At 35.3% G+C, this 23,047-nt stretch overlaps 1 protein-coding gene across 6 annotated transcripts in view; it reads left to right on the plus strand.

Moving 5' to 3' along the window:
• MGAT4A (alpha-1,3-mannosyl-glycoprotein 4-beta-N-acetylglucosaminyltransferase A) overlaps nucleotides 1–23,047 on the plus strand; it is a 154,793-nt gene that overhangs the window by 24,545 nt on the left and 107,201 nt on the right. For 5 of the 6 annotated variants that reach the window (XM_001368105.4, XM_056806968.1, XM_007501097.3 and 2 more), the window contains one exon: nucleotides 9,068–9,375. The exons of the other annotated variant lie outside the window; for it this stretch is intronic. In XM_001368105.4, coding sequence (XP_001368142.1) covers nucleotides 9,282–9,375 — 94 coding nt within the window. In that variant the 5' untranslated portion in view covers nucleotides 9,068–9,281. The remainder of the gene's footprint in view (nucleotides 1–9,067; nucleotides 9,376–23,047) is intronic. 6 annotated transcript variants of the gene reach the window in all.

Genomic DNA, 23,047 nt, shown 5'->3' on the forward strand with positions numbered 1-23,047 from the left:
AGTAAATATGTATCTGTATATATGATAGCTCTTAGGATTCTTACTCTTATTAGAATGGATTTTTTATTAACATTCTAAAACTCAGACTTAACTTGTCTTGACTAGTATTCCCAGTTATTCTTTTAAAAGTGCTTAAGATACTGGGAAGGCATAGGGTAAGCTAGACATTGGGAAAATATTATTCATTTTAGAATGATCAATTCTAACCTTTAAAGTAAATTGCAACGGTAAATTTGGAACATTTCCTAACATATTCATATGCTTAAATTGTACTTAGAGAGCAGAAACATTTTAATACTATGCAAATATAATATTATTAGATTTTATGAGTGAGTAAACTAGGAGATGGGAAGATTAAATGAAAAGATAGCAGAGGAAAGATTAGAATACTTAGCTTTTCATTTGAAGGTGAATTCTTTGAATTTATGATGACTTAGTTTGTCTCCAAAGAAGAGATAAGAGTTGTGGGGGAACTGTAAATTGTATATAAAGCCAGATTTTTTTTTTAAAGACTTGAAAGATTGATAGTTTGAAAGATTTTTTTTAATTTGAATTAGTTTATTTTGTCAATTTAGAACATTATTCCTTGGTTTCAATAATCATGTTATTTCCCTCCCTCCCCTCCACCCACCCTTCCCACAGCCAACATGCAATTTCATTGGGTATTACTTGTATCCTTGATTAGAACCTATTTTCATGCTGTTGAGTTTGCACCAGGATGTTCATTCAGAGTTCCCAACCATATCACTTCGACCCATGTAATCAAGCAGTTGTTTTTCTTCAGTGTTTTTACTCCCACAGTGTTTCCTCTGAATGTGGATAGTGGTTTTTCTCATAGATAAGTCCATTACATTCAATTGTATCACAGTGTACAATTGTTTTCTGTATACAAAGTTTTTGTGGTTCTGCTCCTCTCACTCTGCATCACTTCCTGGAGGTTGTTCCAGTTCCCATGGAATTCCTCCACTTTATTATTCCGTTGAGCAAAATAGTATTCCATCACCAACATATACCACAATTTGTTCAGCCATTCCCCAAATGAAGGGCATCCCCTCATTTTCCAATTTTTTTGTCACCACAAAGAGCGCAGCTATGAATATTTTTTTACATCTTTTCCCTTATTATCTCTTTGGGGTACAAACCCAGCAGTGCTTTGGCTGGATCAAAGGGCAGACAGTCTTTTAGTGCCCTTTGGGCATAGTTCCAAATTGCCCTCCAGAATGGTTGGATCAATTCACAACTCCACCAGCAATGCATTAATGTCCCGACTTTGCCACATCTGCTCCAGCATTCATTACTTTCCTTTACTGTCATGTTAGCCAATCTGCTAGGTGTGAGATGGTACCTCAGAGTTGTTTTGACTTGCATTTTCTCTGATTATAAGAGATTTAGAACAGTTTTCCGTGTGGATATTAATAGTTTTGATTTCTTTAACTGAAAATTGCCTATTCATGTCCCTTGCCCATTTATCAATTGGAGAATGGCTTGATTTTTTTGTACAATTGGTTTAGCTCTTTATAAATTTGAGTAATTAGACCTTTGTCAGAGGTTTTTGTAATGAAGATTGTTTCCCGATTTGTTTATGCATCCCGTAGGTTTTGAAAGGATGTCTCATCATTGTAATTTTCTTCAATGAAGTTATTAATTGTTTCTACAATTTGTTCTTTAACTGGTTTTGGAGAATTGTATTGTTTAATTTCCAATTAATTTTTTATTTACCTCTCCATGTTACCTTACTAATTATTATTTTCATTGCATTGTGATCTGAGAAAAGTTGCATTTATTATTTCTGCTCTTTTGTACTTGTTTGCAATGTTTTTATGCCCTAATATATGGTCAATTTTTGTGAATGTACCATGTGCTGCTGAAAAGAAGGTATATTCCTTTTAGTCCCTATTTATTTTTCTCCACATGTCTACTAACTCTAATTTTTCTAATATTTCATTCACTTCTCTTACCTCTTATTTTTTGGTTTGATTTATCTAGTTCGGATAGAGGAAGGTTCAGGTCTCCCATTAGTATAGTTTTTCTATCTATTTCATCCTTGAGATCCTCTAGTTTCTTCTCTAGAAATTTGGATGCTGTGCCATTTGGTGCATACATGTTGAGTACAGATATTTTATCACTGGCTATACTGCCTTTTATCAGGATGTAATTTCCTTCCCTATCTCTTTTAACTAGATTTATTTTTATTTTGGCTTTGTCGGATGTCATGATTGAGACTCCTGCCTTCTTTTTGTCAGTTGATGCCCAATAGATTTGGCTCTACCCTCTAACTTTCACCCTATGTGTATTTGCCTTCCTCATGTGTGTTTCCTGTAGACAGCATATGGTAGGGTTTTGGATTCTAATCCACTCTGCTATTCGCTTCGTTTTATGAGTGAGTTCATTCCATTCACATTCAGAGTTATGATTACTAGCTGTGTATTTCCCAGCATTTTGATTTCTGCTCCTGTTCCTGCCTTTTCTTCTTTCACTATTTCCTTCTACACAAATGTTTGCTTTTCATCAGTCCTCCTAGTTCCCACCCTTATTTTACTTCCCTTTTTACCCCCCTCCCTTCTTATCCCTTATTTTCCCTGTAGTCTTTCTAAAATTAACCCCCCCCCCGTCCCCTCCCCTTGTACTGTTTCCCTTCCCACTAGACCATTTGTTACCCTTCTACTCCCCTATAGGGTGGAAATCTATTCTCTTCCCCCAATGGATTGGATTGTTTTTCCCTCTTTGAGTCAATTTCAAAGCACGTAAAAGTTGAGTATTTCTTGTCTCTAACCACTTTACCCTTCCAGTGTATTGATGTTCTCCCCCATCCCACCATGAGCTTTTTTGTGACATATAAATTTGTCCCCATTTGTTTCTTTTCCCATTTCTTTTAATATTAACCTATTTTTAAGCTCTAGTTATATATATGTATATATATGCATAATCGTGTGTATGTATTTATGCATGCATATATCTATATACCTATTTATGTCTTGTCCTTTCTTCCTATACAGTTTGTCACTGTTCCCTCTAAGTATACTTCTTTTTCTGCCCAGGTAATAACAACAGTTTTTAAGAGTTACCAATGACCTCTTATCTTATAGGGATATGTATCATTTTAACTTATTGAGTCTCTTAAAAATTTTGTTTTGTTTTGTTTTCTTTTTCTTTTTTCCCTCTTTTTAAATTACCTTTTGATGATTCTCTTGAGTTCTGTGCTTGGACATCAAATTTTCTGTTCAGGTCTGGTCTTTTCTTTAAGAATTCTTGAAAGTCTTCTATTTTGTTGAATGACCATACTTTCCCCTGTAAAAATATAGTCAATTTTGCTGGGTGGTTGATTCTTGGTTGTATACCTAGTTTCCTTGCTTTCCAGAAGATCATATTCCATGCCTTTCTTTTTTTCAGTGTGGATGCAGCCAGATTCTGCGTTATCCTCACTGTAGTTCTGTGGTGTCTGAATGACTTTTTCTTGGCAGCTTGTAATATCTTTTCTTTGGTATGGTAGTTTTTGAATTTGGCTATAACATTCCTGGGTGTTATCAGTTGGGGATTAAGTACAGAAGGTGATTTGTGGATTCTTTCAATCTCCACTTTTCCCTCTTGTTCTAGGATATCAGGGCAGTTTTCTTCAATAATTTCTTGTAGTATGATGTGCAGGCTTTTTCTTTTGTCATGGTCTTCTGGTAGACCAATAATTCTTAAATTGTGTCTCCTTGAATGATTTTCTAAATCCTCTGTTTTGTGAATGAGATGCTTCATATTTTCCTCAATTTTTTCATTCTTTTGGTTTTGTTTTATATTGTCCTGCTGCCTTGTGAGGTCACTTGATTCTAGTTGTTGTATTCTGGCTCTTAAAGCCTGGATTTCATCCTTGGCTTTTTGGTCATCCTTTTCCTTTTGGTCTGATTTTCTTTGGAGGTCATCTTTCATCCTCTTTACCTCGTCTTTCATCTCCTTTTTCTCATCTTTCATCTTCTTCACCTCATCTTTCATCTGCTTTGCCTCATCTTTCATCTCCTTTCCCTCATTTTCCAGCTGGTTGATTTTGGCTTTCAAGACACTATTTTCTTGTTTTAGGTCAAATGCCTCTGTTTCCAGATGACTTATCTTAGTTTTTAAGTTCTTTTCCCAATTGTCTTCAGCCTCTCTTAATTGTGTTTTGATTTGCATTTTGAGTTCTTCCCAAGCCTGTATCCAATTCGCTGGGATTTCTGATTTTTTCCTTTGCTGATCCCTCTCCCTCTGTTTTGTTTGCTATTTGCTCATTACCTGTGCAGAAGCTGTCTATTGTAATTTCTTTCTTCTTTTTCTGTTGATTGCTTGAGTTTACCCCTTCTTTGCCTGTGCCCTTGCTCCTCTCTCTCTCTCTCTCTCTCTCTCTCTCTCTCTCTCTCTCTTTTTGATTTTGGGGTTGTCAGTCTCTCCTCTTGGAGCTTTGTCAGATCTCTTAGTACAGTCTCTAGGGGAGGAATGTTAGCTTCCCTGTCCTGGAGGCTTTTGATCAGATTAAGTTCAACTGGGTTGGGCTGTATGTGCTCTGAGGCCAAAGACTCCTGCAAGGCTGGGCCACCAAGGTTCTTTCCAGTTCTCTCCAGCTGCTTCTCCGCTGGCTACAAGGTTCCCCAGTACCTTTGCCCACCCCGAGGTTCCTGTCTTTGCCGGAGGCCCTGCTCTCTAGGTGGAGGAGGGGTTCTGGCCTTCGTGAGCTCTGAGGAATCCTGATGGGATTAGGTTCAACTGTATTGGTCTGGATGTGCCCTGAGGCAAAAACTTCCCTGTGAAACTGGAGCTAGATGGAAGGACCCAGCCACGGGCCCCAGTCTCTCCCTGGCTTCTTCCCCGCTGTCCACACTGGACGCTCCGAGCCTGGCACCCCGCTGCTCACAAGGTAGACCCTCCAAACCAATACCTTTGCTCGCCCAGAGGTTCCCGCTGCTGCTGGTGGCTCAGAGCTCTGGGTTGAGGGGAGGGGTCCTGGGACTTTCCTTCTGCCTTCCCCTTAGACCCGAGTGTTCTCAGATTCTGGCTTTTGGGGGTCGTACCTTTTGATTTGAGTCCAGAAGGAAGTTTCCCCGCCTTTGTCTTGTTGTTAAGTTTGAATTTTAGTCCCCTAGGAGCATTCAGTTTGTGATCAGTAAGGAAGGGTTTTCAGAGGTCTAAACTTAGAAGCTGCTTCTAAGCCGCCATCTTGACTCCACCCCCCCCCCCAGCAAATTTTCTAAAAGGCATATGGACACAAAAATTTAAAATATAATACAACCTAGGAGACTATAACCAAATATTACAAGGCTCATTCACTGTCAACAGGTGGGATTTATACTAGGAATGCTGAGGTGATTTAAAACTGTCAGCATAATGAATCATACCAGTAATAAAACTAACAGAAATCAAATGATTATCTCAAAAATGTAGAAAAAGCCTTTGGCACAATACTAGTTTGTATTAAATATAAGAGAAATCATAGGAATAAAAGGTAGTTTCCTAAAATACGTAGAATTTATCTAAAACCACCAAGAAGTACCATCTATAATAGGGATAAGCTAGAAACTTTTACATTAAGATCAGGGGTGAGGTAAGGATGCCCATTATCACCAGTTTTTAATATTGTATTAGAAGTGCTATCTTTTGCAATAAGAGAAGAAAAAGAAATTGAAGGAATTGAAATAGGAAATGAGAAAGCTAAACTATCACTTTGCAGATATATGGTAGTATTCTTATGCCTTACTTAAAAACTAGTTGAAATAATTAAGGACTTCAGCAAATTTGTAAGATATAAAACAAACCCACATATATCACCAGCATTTTTATACAAAAGATAAATTACAATTAAAATAATTAAGCAAGATAAGATACCTGGGAGTCTTTTTGCCAAGACAAACACAGGAATTGTATGAATACAATTAAGAAACACTTTTCACAAAACAAATAATTCAGATCTAAAGAATTGGGGAAATGTTCATTGTGAATGGGTAGACTGAGCTAACATTACAATGACAGTTCTACCTAAATTAATTTACTTATTCAGTGCCATACCAATCAAGCTACCAAAAAATGATTTTCTAGAACTAGAAAAAATAACAACCAAATTCATCTGGGGAAAAAAAAAACAGGTCAAGAATTTTATGGAATTAATGAAAAAAATGTAAAGGAAGGTGGCTTGGCAGTACCAGATTTGAAACTGTACTATAAAGTAGTCATCATCAAAATAATCTGGTACTAGCTAAGAAATGGAATCGTGGACCAATAGAATAGTTCAGCTACATAATATACAGGGATAGATGATCATAGCAATCTCATATTTGATAAACCCAAACATCCCAGCTTTGGGGATAAGAATTCACTGACAAAATTTGCTTGGAAAACTGGAAAACAGAGAAGCTAGGTGTAGGTCAATATTTTATACCCTGTATCCATTATGGTGAACCTATGGCACAGGCGCCAAATGGGTATGCATAGCCCTCTCTGGGCACTCCTTCAGTTGCTGGCACTAGAAAGCAAGAGGGACTCAAGGAGGAGCTGTTCCCCTCCCCATCCCCATGTGTCTGAGGACATTCTTCACTTCCCCCACCACACTGTCTAGCAGGGAATGGGTTCTACATTATTAAGCAAAACATATTTGTGTTGTTCATTTTTGTAAGAGAATAATCATATAAACCCAAAACTCAAATAAACTAAAATGAAAAATTGTATTGTTTGACATAAATTCAGACTCCTAACAGTTCTTTTCTAGAGGTGGATAGGATTCTTTCTCTTAAGTCCCTCAGAATTGTCCTAGATCATTGTATTGGTGAGAGAGCTAAGTCTTCCACAATTGATCATTCCACAATATTGCACAAAGGAGTACACAAGTGTACTCCTGGCTTATTTCACTCTGCATCATCAGTTCATGTAGGTCTTTCCAGCTCTTTCTAAAACCATCCTGTTACTCATTTCTTACAGCCCAATTAGTATTCTGTCATCTGTCACCATCATATACCATGTGTGTTCAGCCATTCCCCAATTAATGGACATAATTTAAATTCTTTGCTACCAAAAAAGGGCTGCTATAAAAAAATTTTTGTTCAAATAGCTCCCCCCCCTTTTTAATCTTTTTGGGATACAGACCAAGGAGTGTTAGTTATTACTGGACCAAAGGGTGTGCACTGTTTTATAGCCCTTTGGGTATGGTTCCAAACTGCCCTCCAGATGACTAGATTAGTTCACAACTCTACCAGCAATGTATTAGTGTCCCAATTTTGCCACATCCCCTCCAACATTTCTTACTTCCCTTTATTGTCATATTGGCTAATCTGATAAGTGAGAGGTGTTACCTCAGAGTTGTTTTAATTTGCATTTTTCATGTGACTATTGATAACTTTGATTTCTTCATCTGAAAACTGTTCATATCCTTTGATAATTTGTCATTTGGAATTTGGCTTGTATTCTTATACATTTGATTTCGTTTTCTATGTATTTGCGAAATGAGACCTTTATCAGAGATATTTGTTATTAAAATTTTTTCCTAGTTTGTTGTTTTCCTTTTAATTTTGGTTACATTTGTTTTGTTTGTATAAAACCTTTTAAATTTAGCATGATCAAAATTTTCATTTTACATCTTATTATTTTTTCTACCTCTCATTTGGTCAAAAATTCTTTCCTTATCCATAAATCTGACAAACTATTCCATGCTCCCCTGATTTGCTTATGTATCACTCTTTATGGTTAAATCATAAAGCCATTTTGACAATGGCTTAGTATAGGTTGTGAGATACTGCTCTATACTTAGTTTCTCCCATAGTGTTTTCCAGTTTTGCCAACAGTTTTTATCAAATAATGAGTTCTTATCTTAAAGCTGGGATCTTTGGGTTTGTGAAACATTAGTTTCTTAAGGTCTTTTACCCCTATTCTATTCAATTAGTCCACCATTCTATTTCCTAGTCAGTACCAAGATGTTGATGATTACTGCTTTATGAATACAGTTTGAGATCTGGTACTGCTAGACCTCCTTCACATTTTTTTCCCCATAAATTACCTTGATATCCTTTGTTCCTCCAGGTGAAATTTCTTCTAGTTCTATAAAGTCATTTCATATTCCTTAAGAAAATTGTTCTGTAATTTTCTTTCTCTGTTTTTAGTATTTCTGGTTTAGGTGTCTCAACACTATATGTGTGCAATAAAAAGCATTTGGTAGCATTCTTTCTTTGAGTATTTTGCCAAATATTCAGTAATGTGATTAATTGTTCTTTAATTATTTTATAGAATTCACTTGTGAATTCATTTGGGGTTGGGGATTAAGGGAGTTCTTTGATGACCTGTTCAGTTTCTTTTTCTGTAATGGGATTATTTAAATATTCTGTTTCCTCTTTTGTTAATCTCTGACAATTTATATTTTTGTAAATATTTATCAATTTCACCTAGATTGTCAAATTTATTTTCATATAATTGGAAAAAACAGCTTCTAATGATTGCTTTAATTTGCTCCATTTTTTTTAAGAATTTCCAATATTAGTCTTTAATTGGGGATTTTAAGAATAAAAATAAGTAAAACATTATCTCCTTTTTCTGTTCCTGTCTCACCTTTCTCTGGAATCTTTTTGGTATCTTCTGACCTATTGTTTTTTTAGTGAGCTGGGTGCATTTCATGAAGATAGAAGCTTTTTGGCAATCTATCCTTTGTTGACTTATTTGAGGTTAGGATGTCAGGAATATTATTTTTGAAGTCTTTTCCCATACACCAGGGGTTCTTAATGTTCCATGAATCCATTTGGCAATCTGATAGAGCCTACAGGCTTTTTTTTTCCCCCAGAATGTTTTAAAAATGTATAAACAGAATACACAGTATATATAAAATAAAAATATATTTATTTCCAAATAAAATACATACAGAAATATTTTTCAAAATATTTAAGAAAAAAAAGAAATCAATGAACCACAGGTGAACTGCCATAGAGGAAAGGTACTAGGTGTGTGTGTGTATCCTGAGAAATAAGTAGGATAAATAATTAATAGTAGCCAAGTTTAGCATTTTACCACTTTTCTGAAGTATAGCCTTATTAGTAATTAGTAATCACTGGATCATTGAATGTATTTTCTTTCCAAATAGGAAGAAGTATATGACCCAACACTCAATTGAGGAAGCTCGTGATCATTTTGAGTGGTTTTCCAGCTGGACTTGATTTGTAGAGCACTTGAAATGAAACTCACTCAACTCTTTTTATTGGCTTGGAGCCCCTAGTACAGTGACTTCTGAACAATAAGAAATAATACAGATCATCACTATCATCAAAAACATATGAACTGGTTTGATGTGAAATGAGATGAGGCTCCGAAATGGAACTGTGACAACCATATTAGTTTTTATCACTTCATTCCTCAGTTTGTCTTGGTTTATTTCATGGCAAAATGGAAAAGGTAAGGAAAATGTCACTGAAAATATACACAAAATTTTATATTTTGTCTAGAGATATGAAATTAATCAACTTTGTGATGTCTGCTAAGTTTTATTATTTTCATAGGTTGGAAAGGAAGCCTAAGAGTCTCAGTGCCTATCTGAATAGAATATTAAAAAGAAACATTTTTGATTTGAATTCCACATTTTTATCTCTTAGCAAGAGCTACACGTTGTTTTCTTCATTTATATTAGGATGTTTAGTCAGCAAGCTAAGTTCAAGAATATAATTTTTCCCACCAAATAAAATAAATATATATGTTGAACATTGCTTACAACATTTAAAGAACACAATCATTCTTATCAAGAAATTTACTTATTAATTTGAATTGAACTGTATCTGTTGACAGATTGTTCTTTAAATATTTTTAAATATTCACATAAATATTATGTGAATGGATAAGAGTCTGTGTTTGGTGTTTTCAAATTTCATTTTTTTAATTAAGTGTTAGAGATGGTTTCAGAGTGAATCGTGCCTATTTAGTATATGTTTATTAACTGTGCTCATTTAGAATAAGTATATTTCTTACTTACTCCTCATAAAAACTTTACTTGTGTCTCTTCTTTTATTTTTCTCTTAATGTTATCTTAGTGCAGATGTTATTAATTTTTTTGTGTCCTATACCCCTTTGGCAGTCTCATGAACCCCTTCTCAAAATAATATTTTTAAATGTATAAAATAAAATGTCAGATTATAAAAAACTATAAAAATATTTTTTAAAGTTTGTGCATCTCCAATGAATAATTTTTGTTTAAAGGAAACTTTTATTTGAAAGAGTTTTAGAAGCATGAAAATGATGGTTTAATTTTAGTATCACAGACCAGTCATTATAATTACACGCTTATCTCTGCTCTTAGTTTATTTACTAAAAAATTATATTGGTTGAAATGCCTTTCTAATGTTTGAGAGGGTCAGTATATTACCTGAATTCCTTTTCAGCTTTAGAAACAGATTATAGGAATAGATTTTGGAAAACTCATTGTGAATATAAAGCATGATAGATCTATCATATGTAATATTAGAATAGGATTAAAGGGGGTTTATGGAAGAAACATAGAAGGAACATATAAATATTTTGATTTTATTAAAACAAGGAAGGGGAAGGTAAGAAGGGAAAGGGAGTGATCTTAATTATTTTACCCTCTAAATTATAAGCTATCTGACTACAACTACCTTATTTCTAAGTACATTAAAGGCAAAGTTTTATGGGGTTAGTAATCTTACAACAGAGTCTTTTAGTGAGCAAAGTCCAAAAATCCCAAGAGAAATATCCAAAGGTGTTCTGTTCTATCTGTCCAGCAGTAGAATGAAGACTGCCTTCTTTTCTACAGTCAAAGATATTCATAGGCTTGTCATTTGAATGATGGTTCTCAAGCTGCTCCAGGAAAATACTCCTCCTTCATCCAGTTCCAAAGAGATTGCCAGTTGCTTAACTTTTTTCCTCTGGGATTCTATTCCACCGGCTCCAGGGAAAATTCTAATCCCAAGCTGTGTCAATCACATGTCTTAAATCTTATTTCCTATTTTAACACATATTAAAATGTAACATGAGGAGTATTTCTTAAAAGGATTTTAAAGACTTTTTTAGAAATCTTAGAAGATAATTTCACTTCCATGACTCCTTTATATTTGTAGCCTTATTTTTCTTAGGAAAATAGTATGAACATCCCCCCATAACCCCAATTCTTTAACTTTTTGGTTCCAAGTACTAGAAAAATATTTTATTAAAGATATTTCTGGGGGGCAGCTGGGTGACTCAGTGGATTGAGAACCGGGCCTAGAGACAGGAGGTCCTAGGTTCAAATTTGGCCTCAGACACTTCCCAGCTGTGTGTCCCTGGGCAAGTCACATGACCCCCATTGCCTAGCCCTTAGCACTCTTCTGCCTTAGAACCAATACACAGCATTGATTCTAAGATAGAAGGTAAGGGTTAACTTAACAAACAACAACAACCCTGGAAAGTATAGGTATAAATAGATTTTTTTTTAAACGGTACAAAGTAAAACAAAGATGCCCATTATCACCAATATTATTGAATACAGTATAAGGAAAGAAAAAGAAATTGAAGGAATAAGAAAGGTCAAAGATGAAATGACATGATAGTATATTTGGAAAATACTAGAGTCAACTAAAAATTTAGTTCAAACTAAAATAATTTTAGTAAAAATTGCAGGTTATATAATAAATCCACATACGTTAGCATTTTTATCTATTACTAAAAAAGTTCAAGAAAAGGTAGAAGGATATATTCCATTTAAAATAGCCACAGTTAGAATAAAATACCCAGGCATATACCTGCCAAAACAAAGCCAATATCTCTACGAACATAATTATAAAACCCTTTTTACACAAAACCAGATCTAAATAATTGAGGTAATATTTATTGTTCATGGATAGACAGAACCAATATAATTAAAATGACAGCCCTACCTAAACTAAATCTTCAGTGCCATTTAAATTTAATTACCAAAAATTTATTTTTTTGAGCTAGAAAAAATAATAATATTCATTTGGAAGAACAAAAGATCAAATATATCAAAAGAATTAATTTTAAAAAGTAAAGGAAGGAAGTTTAGCAATACCAGATTTTATTTTATTATTTCATTTATTTATTTATTTGTTTTTAAAACTCTTATTTTCCATCTTGGAATAGATACTGTGAATTGGTTTCCAAGGCAGAAAAGTGGTAAGGGCTAGGCAATGGGGGTGAAGTGACTTGCCCAAGGTCACACAGCTGGGAAGTGTCTGAGGCCAGATTTGAACCCAGCACCTCCCATCTCTGGGCCTGACTCTCAATCCACTGAGCTACCCACCTGCCCCCAGTACCAGATTTTAAATTGTATTTAAATCAGTTATTATCAAAGTCATCTGGTACTGGCCAAAAAATAGAAAGTTAGATCAATGGAACAGGGCAGACATACAACAAATAATAGTAAAAGATGATAGTAACCTAGTATTTGATAAAAAGCATAGATCCAGGTTTTTTGGATAAGAAATCAGTATTTGGTGAAAATTGTTGGGACACCTGGAAACTGGTTTGGCAGAAACTAGTTATGGACCAATATCTTACATCATTCACTAAGATAAGAGGAAAATGGATACATGTTTTAGACATAAAAGGACATATCATAAGCAATTTAGAACAATAAGAATATATTCCATATTAGATTTATGGATTTGAGGAATTTATGAGTCAACAAAAGATGGAGAGCATTGTGAGATGCAAAATGGATAATTTTGAGTACATTAAATCATTACATTGTAAAATTTTTGTACAAATAAAATCATATTGCCAAGATTAGAAGGAAAGGAGAAAATTGGGAAACTTTTTTATAGTCAGCCTCTTGGATAGAGGTCTCATATCTTTTTTTTTTTTACATATACAAGTATTTTATAAGATACTTATATATAATAAAGTCAAATAAAATAAAATAAAATTCATAAAACACTTACATGTATTATTGTTATTTAAAAACCTTCACCTTCTGTCGTAGTATCAATACTAAGTGTTGTGTGGGGTTTTTTTTGTTTTTTTGTTTTTTTTAAAATAGTATTTTATTTGATCATTTCCATGCATTATTCATTAAAGTCAAAGATCATTTTCTTCCCCCCCCCCCCCCCCCCCCCGTAGCCGACGCGTGATTCCACTGGGTATCACATGTGTTCTTGATTCGAACCCATTGCCATGTTGTTAGTATTTGCATTAGAGTGTTCGTTTAGAGTCTCTCCTCTGTCATGTCCCCTCAGCCATTGTAGTCAGGCAGTTGCTTTTCCTCGGTGTTTCTACTCCCTCAGTTTGTCCTCTGCTTATGGATAGTGTTTTTTCTCCTGGATCCCTGAAAGTTGTTCAGGGACATTACACCGCCCCTAATGGAGAAGTCCATTACGTTCGATTATACCACAGTGTATTAGTCTCTGTGTACAATGTTCTCCTGGTTCTGCTCCTCTCGCTCTGCATCACTTCCTGGAGGTTGTTCCAGTCTCCATGGAACTTCTCCACTTTATTATTCCTTTTTGCACAATAGTATTCCATCACCAACATATACCACAATTTGCTCAGCCATTCCCCAATTGATGGGCATCCCCTCGTTTTCCAATTTTTGGCCACCACAAAGAGCGCAGCTATGAATATTCTTGTACAAGTCTTTTTGTCCATTATCTCTTTGGGGTACAGACCCAGCAGTGCTATGGCTGGGTCAAAGGGTAGATATTCTTTTATCGCCCTTTGGGCATCGTTCCAAATTGCCCTCCAGAATGGTTGGATCAGTTCACAACTCCACCAGCAATGAATTAGTGTCCCCACTTTGCCACATCCCCTCCAGCATTCATTACTTTCCATAACTGTCATGTTAGCCAATCTGCTAGGTGTGAGGTGATACCTCAGAGTTGTTTTGATTTGCATCTCTCTGATTATAAGAGATGTAGAACACTTCTTCATGTGCTTGTTAATAGTTTTGATTTCTTTTTCTGAAAACTGCCTATCCATGTCCCTTGCCCATTTATCAATTGGAGAATGGCTTGGTTTTTTGTACAATTGATTTAGCTCTTTATAAATTTGAGTAATTAAACCTTTGTCAGAGGTTTTTATGAAGATTTTTTCCCAATTTGTTGTTTCCCTTCTGATTTTAGTTACATTGGTTTTGTTTGTACAAAAGCCTTTTAATTTGATGTAGTTGAAATTATTTATTTTACATTTTGTGATTCTTTCTATGTCTTGCTTGGTTTTAAAGTCTTTCCCCTCCCAAAGGTCTGACATGTATACTATTGTGTTTACCCAATTTACTTATGGTTTCCTTCTTTATGTTTAAGTCATTCACCCATTTTGAATTTATCTTGGTGTAGGGTGTCAGGTGTTGATCAATTCCTAATCTCTCCCACACTGTCTTCCAATTTTCCCAGCAGTTCTTATCGAATAGTGGATTTTTGTCCCAAGACCTGGGATCTTTGGGTTTATCGTATACTGTCTGGCTGAGGTCACTTGCCCCCAGTCTATTCCACTGATTCTCCTTTCTGTCTCTTAGCCAGTACCAAATTGTTTTGATGACCACTGCTTTGTAATATAGTTTGAGGTCTGGGACTGCTAGGCCCCCCTCATTTGTGTTTTTTTTTTCATTATTTCCCTGGATATCCTTGATCTTTTGTTATTCCAAATGAACTTTGTTATGTTTTTTTCCAAATCAGTAAAGAAATTTTTTGGGAGTTCCATGGGTATGGCACTAAATAGATAAATAAGTTTGGGTAGGATGGTCATTTTTATTATATTGGCTCGTCCTACCCATGAGCAGTTAATGTTTTTCCAATTGCTCAAGTCTAGTTTTAGTTGTGTGGCGAGTGTTTTGTAGTTGTGTTCATATAGTTCCTGTGTTTGTCTCGGGAGAGACCTCATATCTTAAAGATATAGAAAACTGTGTCAGATTCATAAGAATAAGAGCCATTCTACCAATTGATAAATGGGCAAAATATATGAACACTTAGTTATCATATATGGAAATCAAAGTCCTATATAGTTATATTTGAAAATGTTCAAAATTACTAATGATTAGAGAAGTGCAAAACAAAACAATTCTGAGATATCATCTCACACCTATCAGATTGACCTAAATGACAGATGTTGGAGGGGATGTGGAAAAATGGGGACACTAATACACAATTGGTAGAATAATTTGGAATTATATCCTTAAATTTATAAAACTGTGTATACCATTAGGTCTAGCAATATTACTGCTAGATCTGTTTCCCAAGGAAATCAGAGGGAAAGGAAAAGAACCGATATGTTCCAAAGTATTTATAGCAGCTCTCTTTGTGGTGCAAAGAACTGGAAATTGAATGGATAGCAATCAATCAGAGAATGCCTAGACAAACTGTGATATTAAAGAGCTATAAATTAAATAGTATTGAACCCTTCATAATCTAGTTTCAGCCTGTCTATCCAAGATAATAACACTTTACAGCTCTTTAATATTTCCTTACATTCACATACTAGAATTTTTTCAACCCTTCCCTAGTTAAAGAGTACCTATTTTATTTGTAGCTTTTTCTAGTACAAAAAGAGCTCCTACAAATATTGCTATATGTTTGGGACCTTTCCCTTTTGTTTTGAATCTCCTTTAGGCATACTCTATGCCTAGTAGTGGTATCACTAGATTAAAAAAGGTCAGTGATTTTAAGTATAATTCCAAATTATTTGTCAGAATGATTATATACCAGTTCACATTTCACCTATATAGTGCTTTAGTGTATATATTTTCACATGACATTTCCAATACTGGCCATTTTTGGTTTTTGTCATCTTGGTCTGATAGATATCCACTTCAAGCACAAATTATAGAGTACTTAGTCTATCAGACTTCATATCTTCATTGTTTTCCTTTTTATAGACCAGAAAACTAATTTGTTCTGAAATATGTTCATTGAAGTAACTTTAATAGTGAAGAAATCATAGAGGAGTTAGTAAAAGGGCATGAGTTTGTATATTTCATCTAGAAAACAAAATTGATGAAAGTGAGCTTGAAGAAGCTAGTAACCAAAATACATAGAGCAGATGATCAGTTAAACTTATTTCTTCAGAAATTTGTTGTATGAAACTTAGGTAAGTTTAAGCAACTTTCCCCAAGATAAAAGATATTTTGGGATGGGATTCATGGTATTTTTAATTACAAGAGATGTAGCAAACTATATGAGTTATATTAAGACTCAAGATACTAAGCTGAAATAATTCTATACCAATTACAAATGAACATCAATGATATATTATCAGAAAAATTAGTCTTATTCAGTGGAGTTTAAGTAGATGGTCCTGGGATAAGTTGTTATCCAAATAGTAGTTTTTTTTATATTTAGTATCCTGCAGACTATTGCAGAAGTAGACAAAGTAGCTTATTTTTTGTATTTGAATACAATTATTAGTTTTATACTTATTGAATTACTTATTATTTAGTACAATTACAGGGGCAGACAGGACAATAAGTATGATATGATTTCATTTTATTTCACATAATTTTGATTTCTTCTAGATTTTTACATTTTGAAAATTATTCATTCCACATAGCTAGAGGACTATGAATATTTGACATAGTAGCATCCATTAAAAATGTTCATAGCTGTCATTTCCTTTCAGAATTCACATTTATCATTGTCTAGGCTCCTTAAAGATTATCTTTCTATAACTTTTGGTGCTCCTGAATTTACATAAACCCCTATTTCTGCAAACAAATTTGTATAGTGCAGCTAGTTGTTGGATCTTTTCTTATTCACGTGTTGTTAGCCAAGTTCCTTCTGGAGGTCACCTCTGAAGGGGCCTTTTAATTCCATCCTCAGATCATAGCTGTTTTTTCGACTTTATCCAGAATTCAGCAGTTTTGGTTACATTAGACAAATTTAAAGATGTGTAATACCTATTGTCAGCCTTTATTGTTTATCAATAAAAGGTTGTTTGCTTGTTCTAGAAGTATACCTTAAGATTTTTGAACCCTTTGTTCATATGCTTTGAGAATGTTTATCAAACTTTGTCCTCTTTTTTTACAGAGTTTTTGTATAGATTTTTTTTCTTGAACCCATCTCATTGTTTCACTGCCTATCTTACTCTGTTCTTTGTTCTCTTGTATCTCCCAAAACTATATGAAGGTTAATAAGCCCCAACCCCTTTTCTTTGAGAGACTTTTGATCTAATTGATTTCTCAACTCTCTCCTTCCTACATAGTTGCCATAGTGATTTTCCTAAAACACAGGTCTAAACATGTTACTCTTTCACACAGTAAATTCTAGTGTTTCACTGTTAATTCTAGACTCAAGTACAGTATCCTCTGTTTCATATTTAAAGCCATTCACCATGTTTCCAACTAGTGGCATGCTGGTAAATGGTTAACATTTGGCTCTCTGGAGGAGGGGAGAATGTATTCAAGACACTTTAAGATTAATATGTAAAATTATTAACATTTTCTTTCATTTTCTTAAGTCTAGACATATACAACAATAAACAAGCACTAATTTGTAGCTTGTATAAATTTCTGAGGTATAAATATTCTGACTGAAAATTGAAGAATTCTCATGAGGTGGTATAAGCACAATCCTTTCTAGCCTTGTGGTCCAAAGAAGATGTCCTTCTAATTTTCACACAAAGTACTCCACTTTTGTTTCCCATACTATCAGAGATTTCCCCCTCTTTCTGGAATGCATGTTTTTTCTAACCATCTCCTATTCATTAGAATTACTGGTTTTCATCAAAACTTAGCTCAAGATTCACCTTCCACATAGAGCTTTTTATGACTTCCCCCCCCATGCCATCTCCCAAGCTTCTTCTGATGCCTTCCCCTACAAATTATCTTATATTTATTTTATATATTCTTGACTCCTTCTTAGAATATAAGCTATTTGAAGGAAAGGAATGTCTTATTTTTTGTCTTTTCTCAGCACTCAGCATAATCTTTGATACATAGTGTTTTAATACATTTTAATAAATTAATATATTCTTTTTGACTGCTTTTTTGTTTTAAAACCCTTACCTTCTGTCTCACCATCAATACTATGTATTGGTTCCAAGGCAGAAGGAGTGGTGAGGGCTAGGCAATGGGGGTCAAGTGACTTGCCCAGGGTCACACAGCTAGGAAGTGGCTGAGGCTGGATTTGAACCTAGGACTTCCCGTCTCTAGGTCTGGTTCTCAATCCACTGAGCCACCCAGCTGCCCCCCCCCAAAGTAAATTCCTAAGGGTGTCACTCCTTAACTCTTAAATCTTCGCAAAGCCATATGTGTAATGATATAGAGGTTAAGAATTGTAAAGATTAAAATTTAGGCATATACTGAGGAGACTGAGGCAGGTAGAAATTAGTTTCTCTCTGCAAGGAGTATTATATTTTTAGAAGTTTATTAAGGATTAAAGAATATACAAGTAAGAAACATGTGCCTAGGCCAGAGGCCTAGACAAATTAACCTCACATCATGGAAAAGACGCCTCTACTCCAAAACGGAAGTCCAAAGAGCAAGAAAAGAGCAAGAGAAAAGCCCCAAAAACCTTTGTCACCAGTTTAAATCCTTCCTCGGTCTCGGCCCACCTCAGAATTCCCGTGAGATTACAAAGCATTTTGGAGAAGTGGAGCAAAGGCTTGTGGGGATTGTAGTCCTGTATTCGAGTCTATTTTTTACAGGATGGAGCAGTACAGCTCATGTTAAGAGGGTTGAATTGAAAGGACTTCTCTCAAATAACTTTATGAATGTTCCCACAGGAAAAACATCCCCAGCATCACCCCCTGGAGCCTTGGAGGACCACTCACTGCCACTCTGACTTACTCCTGCCAGCAGCTCCTGGTTGATTGTTAATTATCACTAATTGTCATGAATTTCTTCTATATTTAATTGGTTACATCTAGCTATTCTCTTCCTGGATGCATTTAAAGTACCACTGCCATTTCATTTTCATTTGAAATTTAATTTAAAATACCACTTCTCCCCAAAGGACATTGGGAATAAAGATGATCTATAGAGTCCTGTACCAGCATATCTTGGACATGTTATGGGATTGATTCTGTACTACAGCAATAAAATTACTATCACAATAAGTATATATAAAACTTATGTTTATACTATATGCTGGTTAAATGTGTCATAGTAATATATCTAATAAGAAATTGCCAAACTGTTATTAGAAAATACTTTATTGCTAAAAGTTTTTGTCATTCATTTGAGCCTTCAGTGAGTTATGATTTTTTTTTTTTGGTGGCTGCTGACTGATCAAGGGGGTGGCTGCTGAAGGTTGGGGTGGCTTGAGCAATTTCTTAAAATAAGACAGTAATGAAGTTTGATGCATGAAGTGACACTTGCTTTTATCTGACTACCTAGAGGCCATTGTAGGGTTATTCATTTGCCTAACTTCAATATTGTTGTGTCTCAGGGAACAGGGTAGAGAGGATGACAGAGGAATGGCTAGTCATTGAAGCAGTCAGAACACTTAATAATGTATTGATTAATTTATGTGGACTTGATTCACAGTGCCTCAAATCAGTTACAGTAGTGACATCAGAATTTTCTGATGCAGATCACCGTAAGCAATATAATAGTGACAAAGTTGAAAATATTGTGAGAATTCCCAAAATTTAACAAGAGGCACAGTGTCAGCATATTTTGTTTATAAAATGGACTGATAGCCTTGCTTAATGTAGGGTTCCCACAAACATTCTATTTGCAAAAAAAACTCCATATCTTCAAAATGCATTAAAGCGTAGCCCAGTAAAAAAAAGAATGTAGTTTGGCTTTTGGTCTTGTTCAATTGAAAATGCCCTAGTCAAATTTACTAATTGCCAATTTGTATATCCTTTTCTCAGTCTTCATCCTTCTTGACTTCTGCAGCAGCTGATGCTATTGTTTACTCTTTTCTCCTTGATACTCTCTTCTCTTTAGATTTTTAAGATACTATTCTCTTTCATGTTTCTCTTACTTGCCTGACCACACCTCTTAGTTTCCTTTTCTGGGTCTTTATCCAGGTCACTCCTACTAACTTTAGGTGTCCTTCCAGACTCTGTCCTGAGCCTTCTAACCTATTCTCTTTGTTCCCTGTCATCTCATCTTTGCCCGTGGAATCATCTCTAGGTAGATGATTCTAAGATCTTTTTACTTAGCCCTAACCTCTTTCTTGTCCTCTAATTTTCCATCTTTAATTCCTTAGTAGATGCTGCAAATTAGATGTTCTGTAGATCCCTCAAATTCAACATATCTAGAATGAACTAATTGTCTTTCCCCTTAAGCTTTCACCTCTAATGAATGATCCTATTACACTATGGCAGTGATGGTGAACCTTTTAGAGAACAGATACTGAAACAACTCCCACATGCCACATGTGAGCCCCTACCTTACCCCAGGAAGGGGAGAGAGGAAGCGCTCCCATTGGCTGCTGGGCAGAGGGGCGGGTCATGTGAGAAACGTCCTCAGGCACATGGAGAAGGGGAAGGGAGCAGCACCACCCCCCCCCTACCCCCCTACCCCCCCCCCCACCTCCACCCCCCGCCAGCACATGTTTGCCCGTATGGCTTTTGGAGATATTTCCATCCTTCTAGGCTCCAGAACTCAGAACTGAGGTGTCACCCCTGACTCCTTCTGCTCACTTACTCCTTCCTCTCTGTTCAGTCTTTTGCCAAGTGGTACTGATTCTGCCTTGGTGACATTTCCTGTTCAATCCCCATTTTTTCTTCTGACACTAGCCACTGGCCTGGCAGAGGCCCTGATCACCTCATGTCTGTACTCCTACAGCAACTTTCTAGTTGCATTCCTTTCTCAGTCTCTCCCCATTGGAGGCTGTCTAATTGATTTTCAGAAGCAGAGGTCACACCATCATCCATCTCTTCGGTAATTGCCAATAATTCCTTATTTTCTCCAAGGTCAAATATAAAATCTTGTGTTAGAGATTTAAAGTCCTTCATACACAACCCCTCCTAATTTTCCAGTATTACATCTTATTTTCCTCCTTGTGTTCCTATGATCCTGACCTCTGCTTCTCTTGAATCCTCCTCCCCATCTCGCCTTGCTTTTTCCCTTGACTGTCCTCCAAGTTGGGAATCCTTTGTCTCCTCATTTCTGCCTTTTGGTTCTTTCAAGTTCTAGTTAAATTCTTACCTTTTACAAAAAATCTTATTCCCTTTAATGCTGTTGCATCCCCTCTGAATATCTCCAAGTTTATCCTTTATCTGTCTTTGAAATCATTGTTTTGCTTTTGTTGTCTCCCCCATTAGTCTGAGCTCCTTGTGAACAGGGTCTGTTTTTTGCCTTTTGATTATATGCTTTTATTTAGAACAGTATATGGCGTGTGTGTGTGTGTGTGTGTGTGTGTGTGTGTGTGTGAATGTGAATGTGGAATCTAGAAGCCCCCCCAAGCCTGTAGCCTAGAAAGATTTAATGAATCCCAGTTTATTTCGCTTAAAAGTTAAAGTCCCAATTTTGACCCTATTCCTTTGAGAATGCACCCTGATGGGAATTTCAGCTTTAACAACCCACTTAAGATGGGGAATAACAAGCTAAAGCCCTGTGCCTCTTCTAGTCTCCAGAAGCCTCTCCCAGTATATCACACACTACTTCCAAGGATTGAACTCAGGACCTCCAGCTTTTGAGACTGACATGCTGCCTTCTGCAACAACACTTAAATGGTTATTGATTTCATTTGTCTAGGAATGTGAGGATAAAGGCCTGAACTAGAGGTGGTAGTGGTGACTAAATGGAAAAGAATCTAGATTTGAAATAAAGTAGACATGATGAAGGTAGAATTAAAAAGGCTTAGGGATGCACAATAGTTTGAAAAGTAAAGGTAAGAGAATCAGGATAGTGTATTGTTGAAGTCAAAGCAAGAGAGTAAAACAGACTGTAGGAGAGCTTGAGGAGGGAAATAAGATGGTATTTAGGGGAGCTTGCCCTAGTCAAATTGTTTTTCCATCAAAAAAATGAGAAAACCTGTGTATATTTCAAGGTGAAAAAGAAGGAACCAATAAGAAGAATAATTTTTCATGCAAAAATAAAATAAATATCTCTGGTTCTTAGTTTCTCCAGAGTCGAAATGAAGGAAATGGAAAAGATTTCTTTATTTTTTAAACCGTTACCTTTCTTTTTAGAATCAATGCTATGTATTGGTTCTAAGGCAGAAGAGTGGTAAGGTACGAGCTAGATAGGCAATGGGGGTTAAGTGACTTGCCTAGTGTTACACAGCCAGAAGTGTATGATGTCAAATTTGAACCCAGGACCTTCTGTCTTTGGGCCTGGAAAAGATTTCTTTAAATTCAATTATTTGGAGTAGTTTAAGGGGGAGGTCATTATAACAGACATTTATTCTGGATGCAGTAGGTATGCTTAATAGAATAAGAGAAGTACTTTGTTGAAAGGCAATGTGGACACAGGTTACTTTCTAACAGTGGAAGATAAAAGTAGGCAGAATTTGGCATTTAAAGAAGCTTGTAATTTACACAAATTCTAAACCAGATAATTCCAGTATTCTTAAATAGGTTGATTTGAATATAAATAGTTTTATTGTGAACTGATTAGTCTAGTATAGCAGAAATTCTATATGTATGTAATAGAGCCTAATGTGGAACACTAATTTTTGATATGGAATTTCTCTCTCTTTCTGCTGGACTTTGTTGGTAACATGGAAATCCTAAAGATTTCTGTAGGTTTATTTTATATCTTGTAACTTTGATGAAGTTGTTAATTATTTAACTAGTTTTTTAAAGTTAATTCTCATAAGTATAACATCAGATTGTCAGCAGAGTGATAATTTTGTTTCTTGTTTATTTTAATTTCTTTTTTTCTAATGGCTGTAGCTAGCATTTCTAGTACAATATTGAATAATAGTGATGATAATTAAATTCCTTTTTTTCACTCCCACCAATTTTCTAGTTTATATTTTTTCAGTTAATACTTGCTCTTGGTTTTAGATAGATACTACTTATCATTTTAAGGAAAGCTCTACTTATTCCTATGCTTTTCAGTGTATTTAATAGAAATAAGTGTTTGTATTTAATCTAAAGCTTTTCCTGCATACATTGAGAGAATCATATGATTTTTGTTTTTTGTTATTGATGTGGTCAGTTAGGTTAATAGTTTTCTTAATAGTGTACCAACTCTGCCATTCTGTTAAGAATCCCACCTGGTCATAATGTATGA

Source organism: Monodelphis domestica, chromosome 8 (assembly GCF_027887165.1).
Source record: "Monodelphis domestica isolate mMonDom1 chromosome 8, mMonDom1.pri, whole genome shotgun sequence".
In the NCBI taxonomy this organism is placed as follows: domain Eukaryota; kingdom Metazoa; phylum Chordata; class Mammalia; order Didelphimorphia; family Didelphidae; genus Monodelphis; species Monodelphis domestica.